General features: G+C 44.0%; 1 protein-coding gene across 1 annotated transcript; it reads right to left on the bottom strand.

Annotated features, from left to right (window-relative positions):
* Positions 1 to 1,131: 1,131 nt before the first annotated feature.
* On the bottom strand, positions 1,132 to 25,374 carry LOC311492109 (ATPase family gene 2 protein homolog A-like). The gene is made up of 2 exons (XM_084550270.1): positions 25,214 to 25,374; positions 1,132 to 1,556 (listed from the first exon to the last, which is right to left on the bottom strand). The coding sequence occupies exons 1-2, from the start codon at positions 25,370 to 25,372 to the stop codon at positions 1,377 to 1,379; spliced, it is 339 nt and encodes a 112-aa protein (XP_084406396.1). The 5' UTR covers positions 25,373 to 25,374; the 3' UTR covers positions 1,132 to 1,376.
* Between the last annotated feature and the right edge of the window lie 1,670 nt (positions 25,375 to 27,044).

Below are 27,044 nucleotides of genomic sequence, written 5' to 3'. Positions count from 1 at the left end.
TCCCATTACGCATTTACGCACGGTGCATTTTGCACTATTCTCTAATATGGAATTACGCAGCAGCATTAAAGGAGTTCCACGCTCCTTTTTTCTTTTTCTTTTTTGCACGGGAGGGGGGTGGGGTGGGGTGGGGTGGGGTTCTCGGCTAGCCTCGGTCCACCTTAAGAGAAAAGCGGCCCTGCAGCCAGGGGGAAAAGGCCCCCCCCCCCCCTCCCCCTCTCTATTCACTCCTGCCACCCCCCCTCTCCCCTCCTCTGTTCCTGACTGTCTGGTTTGATTGGTGTCGCGGATGCGCTACATCCGGATCCATGAGAAAAGGAAGTTCAATACAAAGTCAATTTATCCTATTCAAATGGAAAAATCAATAGATGAATGGCCCCCGGTGCCATTTCGGGTCAGCACATGCTTAAAAAAAGAACACAACAAAAAGAGTTACAAGAGTTAACGGAGTGTTAAAGTGACTCTGCGGCGCAGTAATGACTAAGACGGTTTTTTTGTTGTTGTTGTTTGTAAAGCTTGATGTAGAAATTCAGCTTCTTGGTGATAAAGCAAATCCTGGTAGACCGACAGATGGCCGCCTGGATCCCTGCTCTTAGTGGTCGGAAGTGCGGACGGAAATCTCACGATTACAGCAATTAGCTGATTTTCCATGGATGGATGTGATGAATCTACCAGCCGTGGATACCGAGCAGCGGTTCACCAAACTGTTTTTTTTTTTTTTATTTTATTTTTTTTTTCAGGGAGCTTGAAGGGGGTCCAGAGAGTCCCCAAATAAATGTCTAATCCCACCGTTTAATTCCACAGATGATAGTGTGCAGAGCATATGTAATATGTGATTAGAGGGTTCAAGCTCTGCAGCAACATCAGTTAGAAAACTTTTTTTTTTAAAGTTTTTTTTTTATTGCAACCTCCTCAAACACGGACCTAGAGTCCGTTCTGCCCAGAAGATATTAAATAAAGAACACTTAATATTTAAATTGATAAATAACAGGGGGTGCCAGGGGACGGACGGATCTGAAAGAGCAAGATAAACCTTTAAAGCAGTTCTTTTTAGGCGTGGGATTTTCTTTCTTCTTTCCTCTTATTAAGTTCAAATATGGAAAACACAAGACATCAAATACATAAATGATGCATTTAATACATTATTAATATTTTATGTAATCAAACGTCACACAAGCAAATTCTTCAGAAGCAGAAAATAAAATAAAAGTGTCCGGCTGGTACTTCCAATTCTGCATTTTCTGTTTGGTCTGAAAGTTTGTGGACTGAAAACTGAGCTGCTGGTGCAGAGGTCAACCTTTACCGCCGTACAATGCAGCAAACCTACACTTCTAAAATAAAAAAACAAAACAAAGCCTAGTCTTGATTTGTCGTGGTCAGAAGAAGCACAGGCCGCTGTGCCGCTGCTGGTAGCTGATATACGACTGGATGAGAGAGTCGGGGATCCGGGGCTTCACCGCGTTCAGGGCACTTTCAAAGTGTCTGGCCTCGACGCGCTGAGCTTTGATGTCCTCCTGCAGGGCCAGGAGGGCGGCCTCTCTGCATACTGCCGTTATCTGGGACAGGAAACAGACACAGATATTCAGCTGTCAGGGGGGGCAGAGCCGGTCCATTCACCGAGCGCCGCCGAGTCACGTGAGCGGCCGCAGCCGGGGGGGCCGGCCGGCCTCAATGACAGGCCCGCTTCCAGTGTTTTGGCCAGGGAGCTTTATTTATCTGAGGAGAAATGCCTTTATCTCACGAGCATCAAAAGCCACGCAGAACAGAGGGACAAACACAAACCATTTATATCTGGACAGACTAAACAGACACTCTGGGGTTAATTAGAGTAGCATTTACATAAAAGAATGAACGCAACCAAGGAAGACTAACAATTACCAACACAAAGAGGATGAGAGATTTATAAACTATGTTCCTTTGGCCCTGTAAACAAGATATAAAGGAGGTTTGTTTGACAGTGAAGTAGAAGAGCTTCCAAACTGGTTGGAGTCATTTGGAGCGAGGCCAGAAAACACTAATAATTGGAATTATTGAGATACTTTTAGATGCACGGTATGAAAACAGGTGAAACAAGAGTTTAAACAAGGATAAAGCAAAACTAAAGGAACTCCTTTAAGTTCAAATTTAGCTGAATAAACATTTTGCAGACACAGTTCTTCTTACTTAACTTGCAAAACAACAAGGAACTTAAGCGCAGATACAATCCTCTCGCAGCCTCTTCGCTGCAGCACCGGCGGCATTATGCAACGGCTGACACGGAGGAGTGACCTTTGAGAGAGATTCTGCGCACGCCAGAGGAGTGACTCACTTCCGAATCGGTGGCGATGGCTGACGAAGGCCAGGCACCTTTCCCCGGCAGTGCCACCCTCCTCCTCCTCCTCCTCCCTCGCTAGAAGCGCAGCTTTGTTCTGAGCCGGGGCAGCTTCACACAGCTCCCTCCGAGGAGAGCCTCGCAGGAAGCCGTCCGCCGCGCACAGCCGTTGATAGCTCCCCGGCGGGAGGTCAGTGGGACAGTGGGGTAGTCATGTGACGGAGTATTGAACGGCGAAGGCAGGGAGGCACGCAGAAGAGAAATCGTTCAGTGGACCCGAAGAGCTGCCGGTCGCTTCCCTTCACGCTGGGTAGCATGCAAGCTGATAGCAAACCCTTATCGATAAAAGCGTCAGTGTAGCGGGAGGCCGTGCATTCGGGTTCGTCGGTAAAGGGTTCAGTGTGAAAAGGCCGGGCTTCCAGCTGCAATTACTAAACTTTAATTTGGATTTAGTGAGTGAAAGTATCGGGAGCATGACATCATCCCGAGCAGATACACTGCGCAGACTTCTTGGAGACAGGAAAAAACACAGCGGAGGTCGTCAACTGCTAAAGCGCCTCGGCGGTCATGGCGTTCTTCAAGGCCGGAGAGCGAAATGAGGGGAGATGGCTGAGCGAGGGGCGCGCTCTGGCTCCGCTCGCATGCACGGCTCGGGACAGGTGCTTTGCAGATGTCAGGATGTGGAGGCCTATTTCTCCCCCCCCCCCGCCAACCACCCACCCATCCACCCACCCACCCTCACCCCTTCTTCTTCTGTTTCGAGCCAATGAGCAACATGATTTAGGCCGGGTAAACACACGGGGCTGGGTTCATTTTCGACGAGGGCTTCCCATCATTCAAGTCATTTGGGCCTGTCAGTAATAATGATGCAAAACAATGAGGCCATGCATCCCGGGTCGCCTGTTTACGAAGGGGGAGAGAGAGAGAGAGAGAGAAAGGGCCGAGCGAGCGGTGGGGCGGAGGGAGAGGGGTGTAAGCGGAGGAGAGCGAGCGAGAAGAGGTGCCACATGTTGAACAATGCGATTTTGTGTTGTCTCCGAGCAACAGCCGTAAACAGGAACAGACAAACACGGCGGCACAATCAGACTGTAATTTCTTATTTACAGTGAAAGTCCACTTACACAGGACGCGTGAGCCCTTCCACCGCCACAATGTCACGATTCAACGGTTAATAATTATTTGCTTGTTTACTTCCACATCGCCCCTCGGGTTTATTAAAAAAAAAAAAAAAAAATGTCCGGCGTTCCTCTGAAGTACACACACACACACACACACACAGGCCTTCGCATTCATACCGGCTGGGTTTATGAGCTGTTCTGCGAGGGCGATCAACAAGCCAGTGTTTCCCCCCGGCCGCTGTGTGTTTGCCTGTACGGGGCTTGAAAAAAAAAATAAAAAAACTAAAGCCACAAAGGCAAACAGGGCGAGCGAAAGAGCCGGTTTGTTTGTTAACGTGAAGGCATTCCAAGAGCAGAGCCGCCAAAAGTCCCCTCCTGCACCACCTTGATACCCCTAGACCCCCCCTCTGCAAAAACCTACCACCCCCTTAAAGATGGGGCCCCCGTGCTCCTAAGAAGGGGGAAAGTGGAGGAAGGAGAAAACTGCAAACGCACAGAAATGAGATGTACGCGGTGGAAGGGTCGGCCCGCGAAGAGTGCTGACTTGTGGCGGGCCAAATAAATTATAGATCTCTCTTTTATTTTTTTATTTTTTTAATGTTATTGCAATGCAGACTTTATTTTTCATTCCCTTCATAAATTATGTCAGCAATCACTTAAATATATGGAGGGGGACTGAGCCGATGCATTGCAGTGGCTGTGCTGTCTGGTGGTGGCGGTGCGGGCGCACAAGCTTCGAGTTCCCCCCGGCGGTGGCGCGCAGCCAGTCGTAAAGGCAAAGCAAACGAGAAGAAGAAAAAAAAAAAAAAAGCAATCATCAAGAGGCTCTCAGTTCGGAGACGGGGCTGAAACTTGCTGACTCAAGATGACCTGAACGTCTGCCTGGGAGCGAGTCAAAGGGGTTTTGATGACGAAGCAAGAAACTGTGTCAAGTCGCGAGTTGTGCGGCGAAAACTTCCATCGTCTCTCGCCGGTCCAGGTTTGAACAGTGATGTCTGTGACTGGCTTTGAAAGGAGTCACTGAATTATGGTTTTCAATCTGTTCATTCACAGACGGTGATATAAACATTCACGGAGAAAAGTCTGGTACCTGTCTATTCCAAGTTATATCTCGTAAATTTAGAAAATTGTTGTCATTCTTGAAAAATTAGATACTGCAGGTCTTTTTAATTGTGGCTGCCTGTCCACTGAAAGGTACGTCTCAACCAGACTGAACTCTACTTGCTCCTTTTGAATACAATCTGATGCCTTTTGGGTGCCACCTTGCTCAATCTGAACTGATACCTAAAGACGACATGAAAACATTGCCGACCACTGACTGGCCAGAGAGTATCGCCACTAGAATCGCCGCACGTGCTGCGTCACGGGACATGAAAGCCAGCGTTTTTAAATCGGCAATCTATTGGCAACACCTGCCACAATCTCAACTCGAACTACAGGTAAGTATCTCGTCGTTAACGGACCCTAGTTGCGCAAGTTTCAGATGTGAAACACCCTACTTGGATGAAGCGTCTTCAAGAAACCCCTCAGGTCCAGTTGGTCTTGTTTCAGCCAGTTTTGTGGATCTCTTTGATTCAATCTATCGTTCCTGTGTTTGGCTCTGATTAAAGATGTACGTCTACCAAAAACCAGTGTAACGTCAAAATGTGCATTGTAAGGTCTTCCACACTTTTTCGATTCAAAAGTTCAAGGTTCCAGGTAGACATTCACTTAACTGTGTTTGGTTAAGATGGCTGATGCATCAACACAAAACCAGTCTGTCTATCAATGCAAGCAATGCAAGATCTTCTTTGGTTCCAAGTCTGAGGTTCCAAGCAAACGGAGGTGACAGCAACCATTGACGGGTCAGAGAGAGAAATGTCACAGGACATCAACTACCAGCTGCTTCATCAGTTGGTGAATTGATGATGTCCAGACATATCACAAAATATGAATGTCTTCCTAGATGTCTCTCAACTGTTGGCTACACATGGATACCAAAGGACATCCCAAGAGTCATTCATTCATTCATTTCCCGTAACTGCTTGTCCTCTGGAGGGTCGCGGGGGACTGGAGCCTATCCCAGCTGTCATTGGGGGAGAGGTGGGGTACACCCTGGACAGGTCTCCAGTCTATCTCTATGAACCTAACCAGCATGTCTTTGGACAGTGGGAGGGAGCTGGAGTATCCAGAGAGAACCCATGCAGACACAGTACCCAGTTCCAAATCAAGAGGAGTCAAGCTTTGCCATGAAGAAGAACCGAGGGTTAATTCTGTTGCTGTCACCTTTGGAGCGGATCCAAAGCGTTAAAATCATAAAACCTGTACCTCACACATTTACACCTGGAAGGCACTTGTGTAAGCACTCTTATACCGATGCCAAACGAGATGATCTAATGTATGGCGCCCAATAAAACATAAGGTTCACAAACAGACGTCACAAGATGGAAGTGAAATGCTGTTAGTTGTCCCAAAAAAGACAGTGTTTAAGGCAGGACAAGAGGCTCGTCTTTCTGACACTTCTTAACAAAGACGTTCAAGGTGTTTTTTTAAGGGTTTTCTTAAGAGGTGAGGAGAAGTTATGTAAATAATAGTGGATTAGTGCAATGGGGGAAGGGATAATAGAAGTTTAACAGAAGGTAGGCACAGTCTTATATCCAGGGAATACGCTTTCTGCATTTTTCTGAGACTACCATCAGAAACGTCTTGATTCCTTAAATCCGTCATTCCGCCTTAATAAAACATCAACCGCCACTTCGACCGCAGAGCTTTTAAATAGGTCGCTGGAAAAGTGATAGAAACTAAATTGGAGTGCCTGCCACATCCTTGTTTCCACGTATCCCTCTAATGACAAGTTTCCCCTCGTGGTTTTTTGAAACTACTCTGAAAACCAAGGGTCACGGGCATGAGCGTAAAAACACATATCCTTAAACACTACGATGTAGACAGGGACACGCGAACTGTTGAGTCAAAGGCAGCAGTCAGACGTCCGTAATGACCTGTTTTATGGAGGCTGCCAGTCAGATTTACCTCTGCCATCTCCTGCCAAATGTTTGACCCAAAGATAAATGTGAAAATGTTCAACAATATATTTTAGAAGACGAAATGAATTACCAACCTGCCCCTCTATCACCTTGAGGAAGGAGGCTGTGTGCAGGCTTGAACAAAAAGTCTGGAACAAATGTAAAGTTGGTCAAGCTCCTACAAAGTACAGCATACAAGCCAAAGGGCTGGAAAGAAGTAATGCTGCCAACAGTTTTTCAGGTCTAGACCCTGACTCTTGTACATCTCAAGTGGAATATGGAACAATTTCACTTGGAAATGCATTAAAGATGGACACCAACTGCTCAAAACCAATCTAAGAATAGACTGGAAACATAACGAAGTCTGCAAACCAACATTAGTAATACTTAATTCACGTGAAATCACAGCGGTTACAGTCACTTTTGGTGAATATAAAGTATTGTAAAGTACAGTGCATGCTTTTTCGGTGCCCTACAACGAGAAAAAGCCACACCGGTGGTAATGGCCATCGATCGCTTTGTTTTATGTGTGCGTTTCTGTTCCTTCTTTGGATGATCAGACCATTTTCAATTCTCCTGAGGATATAGGAGCAAACTTACTGCTGCTAACGCCGCTTTTTTTTCCCAGCCACAATCTGGTAAATCCATCCCCATCGACGCTGGTTGATATAAAACCATCCCAACAGCGTTTCCTTCGACAATATTACATATTTAAAACTTTGATGTACTGCAAAACTCAAAAGAGATTTACCTGGTTAGCTTAATCAGCATCGCATGAGCTAATTTGACAAGTGTTTGAATGAACTAGATGTTGCTTTGTATTTAAAGTTCCTCAGACTTGAATAGATTTTATAGATCTGTCACCAAGCAATTTCCACAAGGGATTTTGCTTGGTGACAGCTCAGTTGCACATAAAAAATAAAATAAAATAAAGAAATTAAAAAATTTAAATTAAAAATAATAAAAAAATACTTAAATAAATAAATAGAAAAATAAAAACATATAGTTATAAAAAAAAATAATAAAATAATAAAAAAAAAAAAATAAATAAAATAAAAATAATAATAATAAAATAAAATACTTCTTATTAGAGTTTAAGCTCTTAATATCAGTGATTGGGAGTCAGCCTATTAAAGACAAATTCACGCGTCATTCATGTGATTTTTTTACAGTATCATTAAATGTTTAGAGATGAAATTAATAAGACAAGTGTTTGTAAGATGCAACTTGCTGATGTGTTAGGGTAAGGGTTAGGCTACAAGTACATATTAAAATAATAAAAATATAGCTTTAGCGATCAGTTATAAACCACTATAGAAGCTTTTGGCTTTGCAGATTGCGAAAACCACCTTACTTATGAACATTTTATGAACATTTCCAACCCGACGGATTACGGATTACATTTAAGAAATTGAAGATTAAAGAGTTAATTATTTTTTACAAAGTAGAACCTAAACTCCTTTCCACCGACTTCCATTGCTTTTATGACTGCAATGCTTCATGGCTGATTAGAAAAGAAGGAAGCCCATTTATTAGCTGATTGCTATCTGCAGTCTTGACGGTTTCCTGTTCTTTACTGTTAGCAAACAATTAATAAACTTTAACAGGTCAAGCTTTTATTACAGGCTATCCACTACGGATGCCAATAACGCCATTAACAAAAGGTTTTCACAATTTATTACAGACTTTTCAAAGCACTGACTGAAATGATTTATTATACGTATGTCGTGTCTAATTGCAGCTTTGTTTTAGTGTCTATTTTTGAATTCTTATATTTGAATGCAAAGGATTCTGGTCAGCGAAGTCATTTTAATGGGGTTATTATGAAATGAGGACGGCCACTTCCAGGGCTGCAGGCCGTCGCTGGCCTCCCACGCTCCCGGCCATTAGGGTGCCACAACGCTGAAACCCTGGATACAACAGCAGCCTTTATGCTCTATTGGTCACCGTACCGCACTTCCCTCCCCGGCCACAACTGCACCCTGCATCATGCTGCTCCGGCGCACACAGCCGCACCGCGCTGGCACCAACGTGGAGTGATATACTGCAGCAGATCCAGCGCGGTACGTGAGGTCCTGTTGTCCTTGTAAGATAAGACACAACTTTTATTGACTCCAGTCAGGAAATTAGGCCAAATGGTAACAAGATACAGCGCAGAATAACAGAGTATAAATAGGAACATAGGGAAGTGGGGGTTAAACAAACACACCTGACACTTTTTAGCACTGGAGGAAAAATATGAGCGGAGTAAAAAGATACTGCATTTACTGTACACGGTGATGCAAAACCGGGGCGGTAATATTCTCAAAACCCTGACTGTAAATTGACAAGGTGCGTACAGGTGTGTTGTAAAGACGAAAGCACAACTTTGTTCCACGTTACGGAAAATATAATAAATATGCACAAATAAAATCACGTTAACTTGCGTCCCACTGCTGAACTCAACTGTAAAGTCCGCACATACAACTCTGGAGCTTGCACGCCGCTGCCAAAACCACCAAAACACACCACCGTGACACTCCAAAAAACCCTCTACATGCATCCGACGCAGCAGAATAAGTATGCTAATCTATATTTTTCCCCCTGCAGTATTTCCCCAGAGGAGGTGAAGAGGGGCGCGTGCCATGAGACAACCTGTTCCGCACGACGAAAATAAACCCTTCTGGAGGTGGAGGGGGGAGGAAAGAGAGGGCTTTGCGACTGCTGGCAGCGCATACCAACGTTCTCAGGTCAAATCTGTCTGGTGTACTTTTTCGCTTCCTACTCCGACAAAGGCGCTCAGTGAGTGTATCAGACGGCCTTAATGAAGGGCTTGTTAGCCGGGCTACCGGCAGCAGATCCACTAGACCCGGAGTGTGTGTTTACTATCAATCCAGCCTTGTGTCTACAGCGGGCTACATCCAGCCCTCCCCCTCCCGCCTCACCCCCGCCTCCCTCCCTCACACACAAACGGCCACATTTACAGGAACGAGCCCCGACGGCTCCCCCACCTCCACCCGCAGAACCTCTCCTCCATCACTCCACAAGTCCTGCACACATAACTCTACAGTGCAAAGGCGCACACTCGCCCTCTGCACTTGCTCGCTTGGTGCATAACACACAGATATGGTTTATAGGTCAACGTAAAAATAATAAGTAAATGGCGTACGTAATCATACGTGCAGATAACATTTATGCACACAGTACGTCTATAGCATGCAAAGACATGAAATTCCTGGAAAGTGTTGCACGGAGCAAACACATGCAAGGTTGCTAAGCAAACAGTTAAACACTCGTTTAACCTTCAGAAGTCACGGCAAGCAGAAATTGCTTATTCTTTGTTTTTATCAGTCACAAATTGTAAAATAAATAAATAAATGCATAATCAAATTCAAAAAATGCTCATCAGTCAGTCACATTGGCGATATTTAACTCTATGGACGTTGGTTAAATGCAGGAAATGGCAGCTGATCTTAATGCATTTTCTTATTAGAAATCTGAATTTTTAAAATAACATTGTCACATAATCTATGACTATGGGACGCCCGAGCAACCATAGACTGAGGCTACAGTCCTCGCTGCATGGCATCTCATCCCGTCACCCTCAACTCACCACTTCCCCTCTCCGTCCACTAGAAACTTTCAAATAAATGCATAAAAAGGCCAATTTTTTTCCATTAATCTAGCGTCGTCTTCATGACAAATCGGTTGATGACGGCGAAATAAAACATCGGAAAACAGTGAGCGGATTTCCAATGTTTTCAAGGCCAATTACCACATGTTGAATTTTGTTTTTGGCCGACCAGTAGTCCAGAATTTAGTTTATTATGCTGTAAGACAAGACAAGCTGCAGATTAAATTTCTCTCGACTGACAAACAGATTTGTTTCAGCTCCCTGTGCAGAAAAAGAAACTAAAAATGAAAAGATGAAAACAAAATTTAACTTTCAAAAATAACCGTCCAAGTTTAACCGAATATACGGACGTATCGTATCGCACAGATCCAAACAGAAAAAACACCTAAAGCCAGATGTTATATAAAGTCTAAGAGCAGCTCTTATGCTAAATATCACCCCCGACCACACCACAGCATCACCACCGAGCCTTCGCTAGAAAAAAAAGAAAAAGAAAAAAGACTGCGCTATGCTGCATCCAATTTTCAGAGAGGAAATTAAATAATGCATAAATCAAACGATGTCGGGGGTGCGGAGACCAAACTCTCGACCAGAAATAAAACATTTCATCCTCCAAAAAGGCAAAGAGGAAGTGTCTGCAGTGACATGCCTCTGCCAAGAGAAACAAGGCCTGACCACAACTCCATGTGAAACCTATTTAAGATTACAAGGCGAGAGTGAGGACGAGAGAGAGGGAGAGAGAGAGGGAGGGAAGGAGAAGGTTAAAGAGAGGGAGGTGAGGTTAAGCATGGAGGGAGGAGAGTCACGTGGGGAGGAAAGGGGGGAGAGAGGAGAACGGAAACATGGCGCATGATCATAAATAGCATGGAGTGTGCGGGGCGGGGATGAACGTGCAAGCGCTTGAGCTCTCGGCAGAGGAATTTAGAGTCCGTAGAAAACTGGGGTGATGAAATTGAGACAGAAATACGTGACAGCTGAGACAGTAGAGGAGAGAAGAATATATTAAGTATTCCACCAACTTGAAAATTTGATTGAAAATTGAACTAGAATCACACACTAAAGATATTGGTCTATAAATGTGCCATGTATATACATGCAAGGAACGTGTCCTGTGCATTTAACTTGTCCAGGTCGGCACACTGTGAGTGGTGGGCAGCCATGCAAGGCTCCCAGGAGGGTTTAGGTGCTTGCTCAATGCAGCTGGACCTTATTTCTGGCATAAAATACGATCGTTTACTCACCCATATACCTTTGGTGTCATTTGGAGTCGTTCGGACGATATTTAGATCCAGTGGAGCGCTGCGTATATCCATATAGTGGAAGTGAATGGGGCACCGAAACGCAGCCTCTAAATAACGCATTATCTGCCGCGAAACTCGTTCATTTCACCAATATTTTGTTATCGTATGCTAGTGCTATTCCTCGACTCATTTAGGGTACTGTGGGACTGGATGCCGTAACCTACGTACGTAGCCTACGCCGGTGCGAGCCATTTATACTTGTGCGCTCGTCCGTCTGGCTCTCTCTCTAAAAACTCCACTCAAACACTAGTCGGCGCTGCGTCTTTTTTGTCAATTGGGTTAATTTTTGTTTGTACTTCCTGCTTCAATTTCAACAATGGGGACGGAAACTTTTGCCGAAATTTCGCCAAAGACGAGTCATACAAATGTTTGTATCTCTGAACCTCCTCAGTTAACATTTCCTCGATGTGTTCCATCTTTATTGATTTAGAACGATCAATTGGAAAATTGCAGGGCCTAAAGTGCCTATTATGGTTCCGAAGCTACTCCTCTATCCACGAGCTGACTAACTAAATACCTTCAAGAAGACCGTTCCTACGTGGTTTGCGGTACTTCTCGTGTGTAGATTTCAGTACAACACAAAAATGCCTCATGTAACCACAATCAGATTGAGACGGGTGGTGCAAACCTTCGATAGTCTGTTCAATAGTAAAACATTAGCACCTAATAACCATATAAAGACTTGATCTGATTGTTTCTATCTTGTTGGGATAATTCTTTCTGAGCGTGTTTGCTCTACGTGAGGTAAAACATCAGGTGACGTGATAAGTTTCAAGAACAACCACTTGTTCAAACAAGAAAAAAATAGATAAAGCCAGAAACTGAAGTGTGCTCTGCAGTGCTCCTGTGCATCTGTGGCTGTTGATAAAGTTGAGGAGAAAAGTGCTGAGTGTTGTCAATAAAGAAACTTTATTCCTTCTTCTTCTTCTGCACCAGCACATAGAACCACGTATATTGTATTTTATTTAGTTCATGGAAAGGAACGCAAAAAATGTAAGCAGCATCGCCTCTCAAACCCATCTGAATTTTGACAAGGTGTGACGGGACTTCTTGAGGATTTAGCGCAGCTCCCTAACACAGATGGAAGTCATTAAGCGTTGTCATGGGCAGGTTAGAAAGATGGTACGGATTAAAGTGAGGGGAAATGTCTCTTTTATGTTGGAACCATGACAGATTGATGTGCTTTACATTTCCGATTACGGTAACGCGCTGTTTTATGCTGTGCTCACCTGAGATGAGATCTTCAGCTGGTTGCTAGAAACAGGTACTAATAGTAAAGTGTTGACTTCATCAGAATTACGCAGATGTGTCATTATTGTCTGAGGTTATGAGGTTATGAGGAACTACACTGATCAGGCATAACATTATGACCACTTACAGGAGAAGTAAATAACACTGACCACCTCCCAGCAGAACCAATTCAATGTTCTGCTGGGGAACTTTTGGACCTGGCATTCATTAATTTGTGTAGATGTTACTTAGACATGTAGCACCCACCTAGACCAGACCAGGCACCCCCACCCTATAGCAATGACACTCCTTGATGGCAGCAGCCATCCCCAGCAGGATGCACACACAAAAACACTTTAGGAACAACTAAAAAAACAACAACAGCACAAGGTGTTGACCTGGCCTCCAAATTCACTAGATCCCAAACTGATCAAGTATCTGGGATGATCCACAGAGGACCCTCCCATTGAAGGCCTCCCCTACTAACAACATCCTGTTGCCAGACACCACAGGACACCCTCAGAAGGCCCATGTCTATTCTCTGATGAGTCCCAACTGTTTTGGAGGCACAAGGGAGACCTACACAATACTAGGAAGGTGGTCATAATGTTATGCCTGAACAGTATATACACTAAAGCTCACACCTGAGAGAATGCTTTAAAATAATCTCAGTTTGTGGTATAATTAATTCCATTTCATGAATGCTGTTAAATAATTAACTTATAGTGTAAAAAAAAAGGAAAAACTGAACAAAGTAATTAGTTTAGCATGAAACTCTGAGTTTTCTATCTCTCCTATAAGTTTTGGTTTAGGCGCGTCTTAACTTTCTAAATAAAATATTGATTCGTACTATCATGACATATTCAGGAGGTGAAATTATAGGACTTAAAAAAGTTCCACTGCTCCATTATCCAGGTAGATTTAGACCAAGGTTGGAGTTATATTAATATGTATAAAGTATAAACTGAGTGTAGAGAAAGACAAATATTTCCAGAACACGCAGGAAATGTTTGTCATAAAAGTGGAGGATGTTCCTGATATAGAAACTTCCTACAGCCGCCACCAAATAACTACCACGTCGGGGTTGTGGCTTTTACCCGCTCCATGTTTTGAAAAGACCCGTGTGGGATAGCACCTGTGTTGGAGGCCACACAGTGTTGAGGTTGTGCGTGAGTGCGTCGGGGGGCGGTGTGCGGCCCGGGCCTCGTCTTTAAGGGCATATTTGTCCTCGCCCCTTAATCAGACGAATGAAAGCTCCGCATTCTCCTTGGACGTGGGAAGGCAGGGATGGCATATTTACCAAACACACCCACGCTGAAGTGACCTGGAGACAGACATGTGTGTGTGTGTGTTTGGTAAAGTCAAGGTAAGGGAAACTCCACCTGTGTCATCTACTCCTTAGAAACAAATAACTTTACCACAGCTCTTATATGACGCACAAACTCGCATATACGCAGCAAATGTCCATGTGTCTTAGTGATACTAAAACATACACAATCACATGTTTGCTGGTGTTGGGGTTGGCTGATCATCTTGGAGAACCGGTGCAAGAGAAGAGATGCATTTAAAGGGGAATTACTGTTTTTTACAACCTGGACCTCATTTCTGACATAACACACGATCGTTTACTCACCCATATAACTTTGGTATCATTTGGAGTCGTTCAGAAGATATTTAGATGAAGCGGAGTGCCGCATATATCCATATATTCTATTCTATTCTATTCTATTCTATATAGTGGGAGTGACTGGGGCACCGAAACGCAGCCCCTAATAGCACTAGCGTATCATAACAAAATATTGGCGAAATGAAGGAGTTTTGCGGCAGACAAAAGTTATTGAGAGGCTGCGTTTTGGTGCCCCAGTCACTCCCACTATATGGACATACACATTTTTAGTAGTCCACAATTTAAATACATTCAGTTTATTACGCCGCAAAACAAGAAAAGCTGCAGATTAAATTTCTCTCGACCGACAAATGCATTTGTTTCAGCTCTCTGTGCAGAAATAAAATAAAAATGCTGAAAATGCATGCAATCCATGAACAGATAAAAACACATTTTCAGCAAACCCCAAACAAAATTTAACTGCAAACATAACCATTTAAAGAGGAACTACTATTTTTTACAACCTGGACCTTATTTCTGGCATAAAATACGATCGTTTACTCACCCATATAACTTTTGTGTAATTTGTAGTCCTTCGGGAGATATTTAGATCTGCGTATATCCATATAGTGGGAGTGAATGGGGCACCGAAACGCAGCCTCTAAATAATGCATTATCTACCGCGAAACTCGTTCATTTCACCAATATTTTGTTATGATACGCTAGTGCTATTCCCCGTTGAGTCCAGAGTTACCTGCTATCATCTACAAATGATACAAAAGTTATATGGGTGAGTAAACGATCGTATTTTATTCCAGAAATAAGGTCCAGGTTGTAAAACCAGTAGTTCCCCTTTAAGTTTAACCGAATATACAGACAAAAACTGCACAAAAACCAACATTTGAACAGCTGAAATCTAAAGCCGGATGTTATGTTGAGTTTAAGAGGAGCTCTTTAGATGTAGGAAATTCATCAAGAGGATGACAACACTGAGGCCCAAATAGATCTCTTGAATGCCGTTCATAATGTCTAAAAAAAAAAACTCACCAAGTAGCATTTTATAAAAACTGACACCCCTCTCATTTCTACTTTTACTATGGAGGTACCACTAGTAGCTGGCTAACTTAGCCAAGCATTAAGAGAGAAACAGCTAGTAGTGTGGCTCCGTCCAACGGTAACAAAATCTGCCCATGAGTGTAAAAACAACAAACCCCTGTTTTAAAGAGGGTTAAGTGCCGGATTATTTCTCGTTTCTGATCATTTGCCAGACAAGTGGACTCCAGAGAGAGGCTCCATGAATTGAAACGGAGTTAATGGTGTGTCCTTGTCACTGTGTATTTCCTTCTCAGTCCAACTATGGTTTTTCTGGTTTTATTAGCTGCTTTCAGGTTGGTCTGCTGCGTCCTTTCTTTCCTCTTTCTCCACAATCTACGTCTCTGCCCTCGCTTTTTTTTGGCTTCTGCTGCGCAGGTTTCTGTCTTCCTGCGTGGCCAAAGGAAACAGCCCGTCGGGTGCGCTCGAGGGCTCGTGTTCCCCAGGAAAAATTCAATCGGTGCTCACCACGCACACGCACACGTAAACCACAGCGAAGGATTTATATATAAAATGAAAAAAATAGGCCCAATTGGAGCCTATTTCCCCGCCGCTGAGATCGCCGGTCTATCGACAGCCACAGCGGCCTCCTGGCTGCAGCGGTGAGAGAAATGTTTTCTTTCTTAACCTTTATTTAACCTGCAGTGTCAAGTAAAAACAACACATTCACAATGTCAAGAGCCAAAAGGCTTGCTGGGGAGGAAGTGAGGCGAGGCGTTTCACAGTCACACAGAGTTGCAGAGGTGTGAATGGCTTCTTTTTTTTTTTTTTCTTTTTTCTTTTTCTCACGGCCTTTGTTGAGCTGTTGACTGGGTTTTCCATATCAGCTATGTCTTTCTGAAGGGGTAGCACGGCTGCGGCGGTGGTCGGCCACATTTTGGAAAAATCGCTGCCGAGCTTCAGACCTCGTCAGACACGCATTCCACCAAAGCTGACATGTTTATCTGATGACGAATCCAGATCTTTCCTTTTTTCTTTTTCTTTTTCTTCGACAGCCCTCGATGGCGTACATGAGCTGCGTACGTTGTGTAATGTCGCTATGATTCAAACGGCAACACGTTTTTTATTGATGCATTTTTTTGCGCCTGTGTCCTTGGTGATAGGAATCTTTGCAACAACAAATACCGGGCCATAAATCAGAGGCGACACACCAGAGCCAGAGGAGGTAGAGCCACAACCACAACAGGTGTTAAGAGGAAACCATTTGTCTTCCTGCGAGGGTGGTTTTACTATGGGTGTGTGTGTGTGTGTGTGTGTCATTTTACAAGGCCTCAGTTGTGATCCAACTCTCTTTATGGTTTTTAATTGTTGCAAACAAGCTTCTGCAAACCCTGCGTGTCTGCCCAGGCTTCTATTTTTAAATGTGCGGTTCGACAAAAAAAACAAATCATCATTTACAATTAACTGCAGCAAAAATGCACGTCGGCTTTATCAAACCAAATCGAACAATTAAAACTCAATACGCACTGATTTTGCGTAGAGAGTTCGGTAATCTAGTGGAAAAGGGATATTAAGCGTCGCACGCAGCACGCTGACGTCACGCTGACATTTGTACGGCCTGCATTCGAACAGACTTGCTCTTGGCGGTGTGAAGAGAAAAAAAAAAAAGGGCTAAGAAAACAATTGCGCCAGTGAGTTTGAATGGATGTCAGCCAAGCGTCTCAGACACCTGGGCTTGGACCAAACAGCTCTTCCCCCGTTGGAAGGCAAAAAGAACCACCGCCATGGAGGTCGCAGCCGGTCAAAGGCATCTGTGACTGAACACAAAGATACTCGGATACGCCTGAACGCTGCACCTTGAGGTTTTATTAAAAAGCCTGAACAACCGCCCCCCCTCCTTCTTTCTAGATGGATGCAAGAGCACCGTGAAATCTTGAGGGAAGGCACGCAGCAGGGTTGGAGCTACCAGTCAGCGGTTGTCGCCCTAAATGTTCTCTATCTGAACTTACTGTGATTTTCTTTTTTTGTCAACAGCCTGTCAACATCTGCCAAGTGCTCAGCTCTGTGGTGTTTTTGCACTCCACTTCATGGAGGTTACATGTCAATCAAGCACAACAGGGGTAGCTTAAAGCGCCTTCCATGTCTTCTAATGAAGTTTAGAGTTTTTTTAAACATTGTCCACACTTACCAATGAAAAGAGAAACCCTTTTGTTCTCATTTGCAAACAAAGTTCCAAGAATTTTGATCGAAATTAAGTGGGTTTGCTGGTATTCAGAGAGAACCAGACACCGGCCGGATCCGAATCACTTCTTAAACAAAGCTGAAACAGAGGACTTGCTTGAGGTTAATTGAAGGGGATGTTGTTCGGGTTTGAATCTCACCTCGTTCAGGTGAGCACTGGGTCATTAACAGGACACTAGCAGCGAAAGTGCCAAGCTACGACACATTTTTGCGTCCGGCGAGACCTGGCTTCAAAGCGTCAACCAATCATCATGCGTTTACTTCACCTGTTGCCTTTTTATACATCATTGCTCGTTCCAGAGACACAAAGTGCTTGAGTGACACTCCAATGGTCTTACTCTGTCTGAGAATGGGACTGTTCGTATTTTAAAGTACCGGTGTGATGGGTATTTGCAATTTCGTTGAATCATTTTTACAATGACAATAAAGGTTTTTTCCACTAAACTCGAGAAAACAGGAAAAAATGGAGGAGCAGTGAGTTGCTTTGTCGTCCAAAGACTCTAATCTTTTACTGTCAATATAAAGAAGCTCGAAGGAAGTTTAGCCACCGACCAAACTGCAGTATGAAAAATAACTAATTAGCTAAAAGGTTATTGGTTCTGTTGTTCATGACCAAAACTGGTGCACAGACAGAGACTAAAACCAATCTGTGTTGGTCTAAAATCCCAATCAGTGATGGTCATTGTTTTTAATAACTTTCTAGTTTATTCCAAACAAATGCAACTATGTATTTCCAAGAAAAGACCTAACAGCACTAATTTCCCCAAACTGTATATTTGAACTATCTGGAAAAGAGTGCTTCATAATCCCATATTTTAGCTGGAAAATATAAGAAGAACAAATTTGGTTTTCAGTTGTTATACTATAAAAAATTCTGACTATCTCAACTAAAGATTTGGGAATCCAAAGATTTGTCAGGGAACCAGTATTCCCAGTCCGGTAATCACCTAGACTTGTCATTGTGCCTTGCCTCATTACTCTTCTGCTATCACGTTAGTAGTGAGCGGTTAACAGGAAGCGCCTTTCAGGTAGAACCAAGGAGTTATTTCTGTATTCTGTCTGTAAGCTGACATAGAACAATCTGTACAGAACATTACGTCCCTAATTCTTATCCCTGCATTCAAAGCGGAGACTGGCACGGTCGGTTCCCAAAGGTGTCAGAAAACTGAAAGACTTTCTGCAGGACCTGTAATTTTTTTCTTTTTCTTTAATGGATTAAGCTAAAGTATCACTTTAAACAATAGGGTCTATTATTTACGGTAAACCAAAAAGACAAAATGTGTTATTTTGCCGGTGATGCTGAACTTTCCCCAGACTTTGGGAATCAGGGATTAAACGCTGATTTCTTAAATAAAACATCTAAAATTCCACTTCTCTAAAGAAGCACCTGTGGGGTCAAATACTTGCTCTTCATTTTTACCCCTTCAGCAAGAAATGAAACGCCTTGATATCTACTATTTTAGAGAAGCACTGTGTTGAAATCTGATAGGGCTTCGGCTTTTCAACACGACTACAAACAAGGCCTGGAACCGACTTGGTGCATCTGACAGGGTACAATAAATCCTCCAGGTCTTTTCCTGTCAGGGCTTGATCATAAACAGAAAAAAAAGAGAGACGTGGAGCAGCATCGCACCTTCTTTCAGGAGCGAGCTAAGCCTTTCTTCTTCTTCTTCTCCTTCTTCGTGACAACAGTGCGATTACAGTATCAAATGTTGCTTCTGTTTGGAGGAGTGATGGCAGAGGTGAGGGGAAGCAGAGCCAGGAGCAATTTTCTGGGCTGAGTGCGAGTTTAAAGCTGTGTTGTTGGAAGAGGAGGAGGAGGAGGAGGGTTTAAGGGGGGGAGGCGAGGGCTGGGAAACCAGGTGTCACTCCGGGCAAGTAGGAAGACAGGTGATTTTAACAAGCTCCTAGCTCCGCGCTGACAACAACTGTATCCTCCTTCCCCTCTTGACCCTGCCTCCCTCTCCTCTCAAACAAGTCTGAAATCCCAAGAATGTAATTAAAGTCAAACCTTCAGGTAGTCAGACTGCCAAGACTGAGTTCTGAATTGGGCTGGATGCATCCATTCGTGCATCTCTTTCACGGTGTTGTGCATAAAACAGGACTAGAAAATGAAAATGCTTGTATTTCAGCTGCTACATTTTGACACATCATGCAAAGACATGGGCTAATTATCAGTCAAGTCTATTTAAACTCAAAGAAGTATCTTCACACTCACTGGCGCCATTGTACCATGGACCCACAAGCTGCTTCTGGTTCAACAGTGAGACAAATGTACTGGCATGAAGGATGGCATTACAACAGACACAAAAAAGAATAACGAAACACCAGAAGACACAAGATTTTATGGGCTGAGTGGCAGGTCTTTGGTCAAACTAAATTATTTGGCTTCAACAATGGCTACACGGACACTAGTCTCCCACTAATAACCAGAATAATAGTCTAATCAGGATAAAAATGTCCTCGTGCAACCACCTCAGTCAGAAGAGATTGGCCTGATCAGAATGAATTTCCAGTCAGATCGAGACGGGTGACGTAAGATATTCAACAGGAAAATATCAGCGCCCAATAACCACGTCAGTGTTTGATCAAATTGTTTCTCTCTGGCTGGAATAAATCCATTCTTTCTAAGCGTGTGTGGCCTCCAGGCTTCAAAGAAACAGTTGTTTGAAAAGATGAATGAAGCCGAAACTGAAGCCTGTTTTTGCGGTGCCGTTGAAAGTCTAGGTCTGGCTCATCCCCTCATCTAATGAATGTACACCGATCGGCCACAACATTAAAATGACTGACAGTAGAGGTAAACAACATTAACCATCTTGTGACAAGTCAGTGTTCTGCTGGGAAACTTTTGGACCTGGCATTCATTGGTGTGGATGTTACTTAGACATGTAGCACCCACCTAGACCAGACCAGGCACCCCCACCCCATAGCAATGACACTCCTTGATGGCAGCAGCCATCCCCAGCAGGATGCAGCCTGACACAGGCACACACACAAAAACGCTTGAGGAACAACTCAAAAACAAAAACATGAAGAACAGCACAAGGTGTTGACCTGGCCTCCAAATTCACTAGATCCCAAACTGATCAAGTATCTGTGGGATGATCCACAAAGGCCCCCACTAACAACATTCTGTTGTGTTGCCAGACACCAGTTGCAACTGTTTTGGAAGCACAAGGGAGACCTAGACAATATTAGGAAGGTGGTCATAATGTTATGCCTGATCAGTGCATATACAGTCAATGGTCAAAAAAGTATTTTTCTGTTGTCATGGATGTATTAGGACATGCATGCTAAGTCCATGTAAACAGTTAAGTTGAAATCCCTGATCAGAACTATTTAAGTCGGGTTGAAGAAATATAGTCCATGCCAGCAAAGTCACTGTTTGAAGACTATCAAGCTCAACACGTCATGGCTATCGGGCAATAGGTTTGCTTCAAACTTGGCTGCAACAGTGAGGTTGCGACAGAAAGAACCCTGAACCAAATCATTGCCAAAGCTCCGACTGCTCTGGACAGAAGATTTGTGACACGACTGCAAAGCCTCCGTTCGACCGGAGACGAGGGCGCGATCCGAGGAACGCAATCCGAGTAAGTAAGAGCGAGAAGGTGCGAGACAGCGACAACGTGCACGATATGTAAACTGAAACAAGACCCGGCCTCGCAGCCTCCAGCTCCAGTAAGGATCTCACTGTTGATTTATGAGACCCCCCCATCCACCCTCCACCTCCCCCTTCCTCGTCCAGCTTGGTCCCTGGCAGCGGGCGCTTGACGCATGGCTGACCGATGCTGTGGCTCACCCGGCTGCCTGCTGCATTAGCGTTTGTGACTGAGTTCGCTGCTCAGCCAAACAGAGATGGAGCAGTCTTCAATCCATTAGAGAAAATGTTCTCCGAGTGGTCAACGGTGTATGAAGATCAGATCTGGAGGTTAAACTGGTGTCTTTCTGCTGCAAGGAAACACAAACGCTTTAGGGTTTGTGTGGGGATAATGTCCAAGTGATAAACAAATCAGTTAAAGAAAGTTTAAATTTCAAAATTCTTCTATGCTTAAATATATTACTCGTTAAAGGGGAATTACTGTTTTTTTACAACCTGGACCTTATTTCTGGCTTAAAATACGATCGTTTACTCACCCATATAACTTTTGTGTAATTTGTAGTCCTTCGGGAGATATTTAGATCTGCGTATATCCATATAGTGGGAGTGACTGGGGCACCGAAACGCAGCCTAAATAACGCATTATCTGCCGCGAAACTCGTTCATTTCACCAATATTTTGTTATTATACGCTAGTGCTATTCCCTGTACGGAGTTACCTGTTATCATCAACTGCTATGGTTCGTCCACAACCTCAGAATTGTAAAAGTATTAAGCCATGTTGCAAAAAACTAGCAGGAGCAAATTACAGGTAAACAAGCCAACCGTTGTGGGTGCGCGTGGCGCTCAGAGATAGCACTAACATATCATAACAAAATATTGGTGAAATGAATGAGTTTCGCAGCAGATAATGCGTTATTTAGAGGCTGCGTTTCGGTGCCCCAGTCACTCCCACTATATGGATATACGCAGATCTAAATATCTCCCGAAGGAATACAAATTACACAAAAGTTATATGGGTGAGTAAACGATTGTATTTTATGCCACAAATAAGGTCCAGGTTGTAAAAAAAAAAAACAGTAGTTCCCCTTTAAGGCTCATTTAAAGTACATTGGGACACAGGCGGCGTAACCTACGTATGTAGCCTACACCAGTGCGAGTCTCCGACCCTCCTCAGTTAACCTTTCGTCGATGTGTTCCATCATTATTGATCCAAAACAATCGATTGGAAAATTGCGGAGATGGAAAAGCAGCCGGAAATACTAAAGAAGAAACACGCTGCTACCAAGCGGACGAAGTTACAGGTGTACGTCAGGCTACGGCGTTAGGGTCTACGTAGGCCCATAGATACAACCTCAAATTGATGCAGAGGTATAAACTGCGCATTACAGTGCATATGCAAAGTGCCTTGATGTCAAAACGATGTCCTACTTTTAAATTAAGGAAAAGCCACTCAAGCTGTCACTGATCAGGCGTAACATGCATTGAGTTTGGACATTAACTTGTTTATTTACTTGCCGATTCCCTGTATTTGTCCCTTGGAGCTTGTTTCTTGTAAACACGGCATTATCTTCAGCACTGTGTTGCTCCGTTATCTGTATCCTGTTTTCTCCCAAACTTCCCCTCGGTGATCAGGGGAGTTTAGAGTTTCATCTAATCTAATTTGATCTATAGCGCTGGTATGTTAAGTATAATACACACACACACACACACGCACACACACCTGTGAACTCTTATCAGCTCTTCTGTGGCATGCCTTTGAATTTTTGCGGGGTTTGAGGAACTCGATGGCAAGTGACTGCAAAACCTCCATTCCACGGATGAGACACTACACCAGAAACCCCGATGTCAGACCCAACACCTGATAGCGGGGGATATGTTTCTTGCTGCATACCTCCTCCAGGTGTACGCCTGCTTTAGGCTGATTTTTGGGTGGGGGCTGCCGAGTCAGGAAACGAGGGGGGGTGGGGGTGGGGGTACTTTCTGGATACAATGAGGCCTCGTAGATAACCTCAAACCGCCCCAGAGAGGATCAAAACCTCAAAAGAGAAAACAGAAACACTTCACTGTCCTGATCAGACTTGATTTAGGACGAGTAAATGGTTTTCAGAGCCTGAGGTTGCTGTCTACCTGCCTAAATGCAAACATATACACCAATCAGCCACAACATTATGACCACAGACAGGAAAAGTGAATAACATTGACCATCTTGTGATAATGCAATGATCTGCTGGGAGACTTTTGGACCTGGCATTCATTGGTGTACCACCCACCTAGACCAGACCAGGCACCCACACCCCAAATTCACTAGATCCCAAACTGATCAAGCATCTGTGGGATGACCCAAAGAATCAGCTGAGATTCAGGGTTGGGTTGTGCGTCGTATGAGAAAGTTGTTTAAATATGCACATGTCCATAAGGATTGCACACACTGGTCCACATGTACTAGAGACTAACAGATTGCACCTTATGACTGCACCAATTTCTGCACCTTAAAGACCTTCACGTTGATGCAAAGCCATGTGCTTTCTGCACAGTTGTTCAGACCAGTCAGCTTCCTGTGAGGAACTACTGGAGCTATGCCTGTGTTTTAGGTTCACAAACTACCATGGTGGTTTCTCAAGAGGCTGGTGAAGGTGGTGTTAAAGCATCAGTTACATAAAAGCTACGGACATGTTCACTCCATAGTCATCTCTATTGACTACCTCCTAGTTTTCAAAGCTTCTCAGACTGCGGCTTGTTGTGTTTCCTCTTTAGCTTAAAATCTCCTTTTTCATATTGTTTGTCGACCTGATTGGTCAAAGCAAGCCCTTGACAGGCAGCTGGTCCATCAATCAAAGCGCCTGCCCCTTTTCCACAAAGTTTCCGAGCATGACTTCTCAGATGGTTCTGTGTAACGAGCCACTGGGCACGCCAGGTTTGACCCCGACTTCAAACGCGTGGGAAGATCATTGTGAGAAGTTTCAGTTAATATGTCCGCTACTTGTCTAAATACAAAATCTAAAAACTGATCTCACGGATGGTCACAGTTTTCTCGATACAGCGGTGTTCAGGGACACGTCACACGCAGAAAGCATGACTGTGACAAAAGAGAAATCCGTTTATATTTTTTAACAGCCTGCCACCGAGGCACGCCAGCATGTGAGCCTCTTAAACACGGTTGTTTTCCGAGCCCTGTCAGAAGACCAGTGTGACATTTCCATCACGTCCGCTAGCCTTGATGTCTAAATACGCAGCAGGGATTTTACAATCCGGGGGAAAGACATACTGTACATTCTACATTTACACAGGAAGCTGTGAACTATGAACCGAGGGTCAAGGAAAAATGTGATTACCGTGGAAAAAACAGAGAAAGTAAGAAAAAAAACTAAGTCTTTACAAGTCTACACAATCCTACCAATTTAAAGTAAGTGAATTAGTCTATTTGATTAATATTCTTTTCTAATCTGAGCTCTGTTTCTTAGAAGTACTTGGTTATTCGTGTCCCAGAGGACAGTATCTCTCTCACGGTTTCTCGAGACAATGTGAATCACGCGGCCGACAAATCCAGAAAGACAAATCCGTCACACAAAGGAGCGTTTGTGCGTTTACTCGCGGTCCGACGTGAGATCACGAGGGCCGCTCCGTGACACAGCACAGACACGACTCAGACATCATGGAAAAACGCGGTAACATCACCCCGCGATGCACCATTTCTCATTTTGGAAGTCAGAAGTAGTAAAAAAATAAATAAAAATCAAATAAGTAAAGGCGGGCCTGCACTTTGAATAGTTGGGGTTCATTTCCATGTAACTATTAAACATAAATCATGAACCAAAAACGAGTTTTCAGCTTGAGCTGGCGGGAAACAAGCCCGAATATTTGGATGTGAAACCGTTATCCATAAATTGGTGGAGAGAAAACTTTACTTATTTTAACAATCAGGCCAAACCTTAAAGTTTTGGAGAACAAAACAATCTTTCGGAAAGTGTAATATTTTATTCTGATTTGAAGAGTTTGTTTCTTATTAAAAAAATGTCACTTGACTCTGGAAAATGCATATTATTGGATCGTATAGGTCCAGTTTCAATGCTTTGAGTCAGTGCAAAAGAAAATACAGATTCTCCGTGCAGCTGATTTCATGAACATTAAGTAAAATGAACCATGTGTAAACGTGGCTCACCTCGGCTCCAGAATACTTGTTGGTCCGTGTCACCAGGTCATCGAGAGACACATTGTCAGCCACGGGCATGTTACGGAACTGGAGGGAGAATATTTCCAGTCGGGTCGGAGCATCTGGAAGAGGCACATAGACGATACGGTCAAGGCGACCTGGACGCATCAGAGCCTGTGGGACAGACAGAAGACAGAAAACAGCTGCTTTACCGGCATAATTCACAAACTGTCACACGCGGGTTCAAATGCGCTTCTTTGACTGAAAGTTTACCAAAAACCTTCTGACGCAACACTTATTTTTTCAAATTCTTCCCGAGTGCACAATAACTTGGGTGTTTGACCTTTAACCTCTTTACTTGCTATAGTGGAGACATTGGAACTGAAGCCTACTCCACCCCTGCATCGTTTGAACGCCTACTTTAGACGGCCCCACGCACCGAACGTCTGAGAAGCAAACTGCGAAATTTAAGTTTCCCACTTGTGGCAGTCAGCGCAGGCAGGAGACAGCGTTGACGTTATCTGATGAACCCTCCACTTCCTGCAGGTCGCATCCCCGTGACCCCAAAACAGACCTCGAGTACCCGAAGCCGTCGCTGTCTCGCTTGTCAGACGTCGTTAAGTGGCAGGCGCCTCTCAAACGCAGACGCGCAGACGGACGGACAAACAGGCCCTGTCTCCTGTGACGGTCTGCGGCGCGGTCGGCCGGCTGACAGGCAGAAACACAGCGGCGGGCATTGTGAGGATTGGGAATTAGCACCATCAGAAGACACCAAACGCAGACTGGAACAACTAAAATGTTGTTCATTTGCCGAGACTTTTCGGTTGTTAAGATGGAGGGACCCTTGACTTGACAAAGCCGGAGACCCATGCAGATGCAAGACATGCAGGTTGACAATAGACATGTTTAGTGTCTAGTAGCCTTGCTAAAATCTTGCTTATGTATCACTCTGCTATTCCTTCTACTCCTCATGCATGTCTTGAGTCTAACAGCCTCCTTGGTTTTAGATCTGTACTATAAACCACATCTACAGCGCCTTATCCCGTACGTCTGACGGGTAGAAAAGGACAATCTCTCCAAATGGGAACCCAAACTTCCAGGCAGTGCTGAATCATGGGTACTATTACTGAATAATCTTTTAGGTCATTTATCAAGAGTGACACATCAAATATTTGCCAGTGGCAGCGTCCCAAGGTGAAGGATTAAACAAACTATAAGCAGATTTCCGCAACCGGCGTGTTCTTTGTTATAGAACCAAGTCTTTTTGGCTGATTGGTCGGACAGGACGAGAAATTTAATGCGTTGACAATTTTCCCTGTTTTTTTTCCTGACATTGATCGTGCTTGAAATGCTTTTCCAAAGCCAAGAATAAACTGAACGGGAACAAAAAGACTGAAAAAGGTCAAAAAGTTCAGGGTCTAGTAGTCACTACACCAAAAACTGTGACTTCACCGGAGACTTTAACTTTAAACATTTACAACTCCATGACAGTTGAGCTGCAGTCAAACGTTTGCATCGTCAACTGCTGTCTGTTGTGGTGAAGAATAAGCTTTGGGGCTGCAGCCATGATGAAAAAAAAAATATACGTTTGATCTCCGGCACCGAGCGGCCCCCGTTTGCATTTTAAGTCCAGCGACATGACAGAAAGCCTGCCTGCCTTTTATTTGTTGCTTTTCCTGTGTATGTGTACGCAACCACGAGGGGACGGAAACCGGAGACAAACACGGCGCAAGCTACCCTTAGGTAACCACAACAGAGAGAGCGATGGATCATGAGAGGAAGTGTTGTTGTTTTTCAGGTCTCCGGATTCCTCCGCATGTTTATGGAGAGCTGGGTGGCT

Source organism: Chelon labrosus (genome assembly GCF_963514085.1).
Source record: "Chelon labrosus genome assembly, chromosome: 8".
NCBI lineage: Eukaryota > Metazoa > Chordata > Actinopteri > Mugiliformes > Mugilidae > Chelon > Chelon labrosus.
The sequence above is the reverse complement of the archived record's forward strand: the minus strand, read 5'-3'. Positions and strand labels throughout refer to the sequence as shown.

Excerpts from the sequence above, each read along its gene's own strand:
- LOC311492109 (XM_084550270.1), bottom strand. The coding sequence starts at position 25,372 with ATGCGTCCAGGTCGCCTTGACCGTATCGTCTATGTGCCTCTTCCAGAT. Across the intron at positions 1,557-25,213 it reads ACAAGTATTCTGGAGCCGAG|ATAACGGCAGTATGCAGAGA; the intron begins GTGAGCCACGTT and ends TTCCTGTCCCAG.